Raw genomic sequence first — 5,307 nt, forward strand, 5'->3', positions numbered from 1 at the left:
CAGGGGGGAGGAGGGAGGAGTGAGGAAGAGGAAGAGGAGAAACAACACCCAAAATTACAAGCAGCCGGTCCCCGATGATGAGAAGTGCAGACACTCAAGAGTCCTGTCTCCGCGGCCGCACACTTAGCACAAAACGTTTTCCATTTCTATTTACCAACTGCAGACGCGAGAGCGGCAAACACCGACTCGCTGGAGCCGTTAATAGCAAGCAAAACATTTCAGGTATTTTCTTTTGTAGTTTATGTGAACGTCTTTCTTGACATGTGGGTGGTTTCTGCATCATGAGGGCTACACAATATGTTCTCGAAAGACAACGAATAGCACTCTGCCTTCTTGAAAGCAAGGAGCAAATATTAAAAAGTCATCATCTCAGTGACACGACAGTAAACAGAGATGATCACACGCCGTGAGTCGGGGTGGAGAGGGGAGCCTGTCTTGCCAACGAGTGTCCTTCCACCGGAATCTCCTCTCGGTAGAAAGAAATGGAAAGTGTGCGATCAACATCCGGTGACTGTTTCATACTCACTATCCCCACAGCCCCGCACAGGCTCCACACCGAGACAGGCAAGCATTTCTTGATTAGAAACCAGATCAAACAAATCATTGAATTAACCCACCTCGTTTAATGGTTCCAACTGCCCTTTTAGAGATCCACGATGAAGCCAAGGGGCACGAGGGAGCGAAGGGATTACAAAAAGAGAGAGACAAGACCAGTTTAGCAATATTCCAGCAACTCAAAAAAGAAGGGGGAAAACAAAAAACCCAGCCTGCATCTTTCCACTTACCATCCTGGAAAGGAGGCTGACTTCCTAACAAGGTGTTGCTATTTTCAGGGCTGCTGGTAGCCTCCTGGTTAACCAACACCGAGTAAATGGGAAACTTTAGCATTTCGATTTGATTTGCCCTGTATGCTGCTATGAATCAGAGCGGGTGGACAGTCAGTCATGCTGTCCAATGCAGCCACTCTTCAGGAGAACAGCAAACCTTCCTATACGGAAATAGCCACGAAGCCACCCCAAAGGACATGATTAGCTAACACGCAGGCAGGCACGGAGTAGATGAGCCTCGGCTCCCCCGCCCTCCGGAGGCCCTACCTTCCAATTCTGCTCCAATGATGATGGTGGGGAGTTTCATATGACCACCCACAGACACAGGGAACCAAAAAGGAAGCCATAATTTGGTCCTCCCTCCCTTGCTTGGCCCCACCCCCACCCCGTCTCCTCACAGGTTCCCAAGGCACAGACACCCTCCTCTTCCTCCAGATGGCTTTCCAAATGGGCCAAGTAGGTAGGCTAGGAGTCCTGTGTCCTAGCCTAGGTCTGGTCCCAGAGCTGAACTGAGATGGCATCTGAACTCTGAAGGGGCTAGCAGGTGGCATGATGGTTAAGGGCACTGGACTCCCACATGGCCAACTGTGGTTCGAGTCCTGGACCTGGCAGCTTGCTTTCTCACTTTCCCTCTCTCTCTCTCACTCTGTCCCTCTCTGGTCAAATTAAAAGAAATAAAGTGAATAAAAATTGTTCTTAAAAAAAAATAGGGAGAAAGTTATTGTCTTTTTATTCTCTTTCCAGGAAGAGAATGTGTCAATTTGGTAACATTGTATGGGAATGAATCTTTCTTACACTTGCAAAATCCCATCCCTTCAAACACAGTAAGCAAACCCTAACTCAGAGCCTTGCAGATAGCTATATCCAGCTAGCATTTAATAATGTTTATTTTTCCAGTTGCCCTCTGCTTAGATCACATGATCCTGGTTTTTTATTACGGTAGTGACATCAAGTTTCCTTTTCCTACAGTTTTTCTTTAAAGTTTATTTATTTCTCCCATGAGAGAGACACCAAGAGAGAGGCACCCCCAAAAGGATCCACAGTGTCCACCCCCAGCCTCAATTGACCTGGATCAAGGGCAGACGTGCACGCCCAGTGTGCTCGGAGAGACCTTGGGCCCCGAACTCAGGACCGTCCCACATGGGTCTAGTTGCATTACCATTAAACCACCATCTAGCCCCATGTGACTTTTTAAAGTTAAAAATTGAGTCCATTTATAGAAAAAAAATAAAGTTAATAGTGCAGGTAGGATGTGGCTCATGAAAGATTCCAAATCCTTCAAGAGATAGAGGAATAGTCACAGTTGGAGAAACGGCACAAATTCACAAAGTCCTGCAAAAGCAGAACCTGAACCGTACCCGGAAGACCTAAGGTGGAGAACAGGTGGGTGGTCTTGGCCTCACGACCCCTGCCGCATGACCCAAGCAAGTCTATACACCTCCATTCCCTCTTTCCTTTTCTTTTTAAAAAAAGTTTATGCATTTCTTTCACGTGAGAGAGAGAGAAGTGGGACAGAGGGGCACCCCAAATAGGGTGCCCACACTGTGATCAACCCCCAGCCTCAGCGAACCAGTTTCATGGGCATATGCAAGCACCCCTGTGAGACCTCAGGACCTGAACCCAGGACGTTCCCATGTGGCTTTGACATCATGTTACTACCATGCTGACTGGCTGGTTACACCTCTTTTCTGTAGTGAGAGAGCTACTCTCTGCCTATAGGCGTGCTATTGAGGTGAGACAGGACACTCACTGCCTCTCTGCAAAGCCAAGTGCATCCTCTGGGAGACCAGGCGGGTGTCACAACCCGGGGGAGTCCAGTGGGCACCAGATATTGTCCAAGCAAACACAGCAGAGAACAAAGCAGCAAACCATCATGCCCTGGTGGGGCTTCCACGAGGAGTGCTTTAAAACGTAGAAGACAAACTGATACCTTTTGCCACAATCCGGGCCCATTCTCTTATTTAGGGAGCGCTTCCAGGGCAGGTGGCAGTGAAAAGGAGAAGCATTTTTAAACCCTGATGAACAAGGACAAGGCCATTTCATGTCCCCGCTAAGGAACATCCACCCAGCATTCTCAAGGACCAGGCACAAGATGAATGTCGGTGAGCAAAGGGGAACTGAGAAATAGAAGAAGAGGAAAGGGAAGCAGCTCTGAGGGCCCAGGCAGGCTGTCTTTCCTCACGCTGCAAACACTGGGTTCATCTGTGTCGGACAGACATAGAACTAAGTCAAACACAGAGAGGACGACGAACCCAGGTTGCTAGGCTGAGGCTGGCAAAATAAGGTTCATGGCCATAGCCAGTCCTAACAGCCTGTTTTTCCACAGTCCCTGAGCTAAGGATGATTGGTACACTTGGGGAAAAAAAAGAACATTTCTTGGCTCATGCAAAGTATATAAAATTCAAATTTCATGGTCTACAAATAAAATTTTATTGGTACACAGACACATCCACTCATTTACCACTGTCAATGGCTGCCGTTTTTTTTTAAAGATTTATTTATTTATTTAATTCAGTCATTTATTTTAATTTGACGAGAGAGAGAGAGAGAGCAAGCGAGCGAGCGCAAACCACCAGGTCTGGGACTCAAATCATGGTCAGCCATGCGGGAGTGTCCCCAACTCATGTCCAGCCATGCGGGAGTGTCCAGACCCTTAACCACCACACCCCCTGCTGGTCCCAGTGGCTGCTTTCTTTCTATTAAAAAATTTTGTATTGCCAGAGGGCACCTATTCTCCCCAGAGAGAGAGGCAAGACACTCCAATAGGGTGTTGGTCACACTACAATCCCTTCTCCATCTCTCCATCCTGTGGGGATTCTGGGCACGTGTGCACATACACCTGGTGTTTTTCAAGCCTGACACAAACTATGGCCAGCCATGAGGGATTGGGATCCAGCTCCTCCAACCACTAGGCTACTGAGCTGGCCCAGTGGCAGGCTTAGCACTACAGGTAGAGTTAAATAGTTGTGACCGAGACCATGTGGGCCTCAAAAAAAAAAAAAAAGCAGCCGCCACCCATCTCATCCACAAAGGATACAGCCCAAGACACCTGGTCAAGGTCTGAAACCAGAGTACTGAGCCCCATATATACTAAGTTTTTCCGATCTGACAACCCTGGAGGCTATTAGGTGTATACAGGTAGGGCATACAGTATGGATACGCCGGACAAAGGGGTGATCCTGCCTCTGCAGGATGGGGCGGGTTGGTGCAAGATTTCATCACATTACTCAGCATGGTGCACCACTTAAAAATGAACTGATCATTTCTAGAATCTCCCATTTAATATTTCAGACCATGGTTGATCTCGGGTAGCAGACAGCAAATAGGGGTGGGGGAGGGTCACTATATTTTACTATTTGTCACTTTATAGAAAAAGTCTAACACTTCGTATTAGAACAAAAGCCATGATATAATCCGGCCATTAGGTATCCCACCCCCACCCCCACCATTATCCCCATTTTACATCCCACCTTGACCCTTAGCAGCCATGTGGCCCTGGGCAAGTGTCTTAATTTCTCTGTGTTGAATGTGGTCATTAAGGCGCATGGAGAAGGGACTGTGGTGTGGCCATCCCCCTGGGGGATGATTGCTTGCTTTCTGTCTCTCGTCTCTCTCTGTCTTCCTGGCGAGGGCACACACGCTATAGCAAAACCCGCTCTCAAAAAAAAAAAGAACCAGAGACAATAACCAGCAGATGGCATGATGGTTACATCGCTGGACTCCCACGCAGTTGACTGCAGTTTGATTCCCAGACCAGGCAGCTTGAAACTCAAGGCTGGGTGCATGTACATGAGTGCCCAGAATCCTCAAAGAATAGAGAAGGGATTGTGGTGTGGCCATGCCCCCTTGGGGGTGATTTCTCACTTTCTGTCTCTCTATCTCTCCAGTGAGCACACACACCCTAGAGCAAAAATCTCTCCCCCAAAAACCCAGAGAGTCTGTTGAACTGTTCGCATCTCACTAGACTGCATTCTGGGCTGGACAGGCAGGCGGTCACCCAGATGTCTGAGTGACTGCTGAGTAGCCTCCCCAACCTCCCCTCCCCATTCGGATGTAATAGGTGTGCAGTAAATGTGACCTTCACTGAACTTGAAAGGAAACCTAGTGATTCCAAGAACCAGAAGCCAAGCCAGGGACTCTCAGCCCGGAGAGAAACACTGGGCGGCTCCGCCAGCTGAGAACCAGAGTTCCTGCAGGCTGAAAAGTCTGAGGACAAGATGAAGGGGTGTGTGAACCGAGGGAGACCAGCGGCCTCCCAGCTATGACTGAGGGCACAGGACGTCAGTCCTGACGCTTTCTGGCCCTGGACGTGGAGCCTGTGGGCTTCTCTGCCCTGCTCCAAGCGCCAGCCCCAGAAGCAATCGGCTCAGCGGGTCTGACTGCGGGTCCGCCTGTGTGACCTTGGCGTTGACCTGTCGCCGGCTCCCTCCTTGAACATAAGGTCTTTTAATCCAACTGCCCAGCCCACTGCCCCCAACCT

General features: G+C 49.0%; 1 protein-coding gene across 3 annotated transcripts in view; it reads right to left on the bottom strand.

The window, feature by feature from the left end:
• SYT17 (synaptotagmin 17) overlaps positions 1 to 5,307 on the bottom strand; it is an 80,913-nt gene that overhangs the window by 74,895 nt on the left and 711 nt on the right. Inside the window, exons 1-2 of one of the 3 annotated variants that reach the window (XM_027771083.1) lie at positions 786 to 1,099; positions 618 to 640 (exon numbers count right to left, since the gene is read on the bottom strand). In XM_027771083.1, the coding sequence (XP_027626884.1) occupies positions 618 to 640; positions 786 to 888 (126 nt within the window). In that variant the 5' untranslated portion in view covers positions 889 to 1,099. Of the gene's footprint in view, positions 1 to 617; positions 641 to 785; positions 1,100 to 5,307 lie in introns of those variants that run through there. The other 2 variants (XM_006146577.2, XM_006146576.2) reach the window with 2 other exon arrangements.

This window comes from Tupaia chinensis, unplaced genomic scaffold, assembly GCF_000334495.1.
Source record: "Tupaia chinensis unplaced genomic scaffold, TupChi_1.0 Scaffold000182_1, whole genome shotgun sequence".
NCBI classification, from domain to species: domain Eukaryota; kingdom Metazoa; phylum Chordata; class Mammalia; order Scandentia; family Tupaiidae; genus Tupaia; species Tupaia belangeri.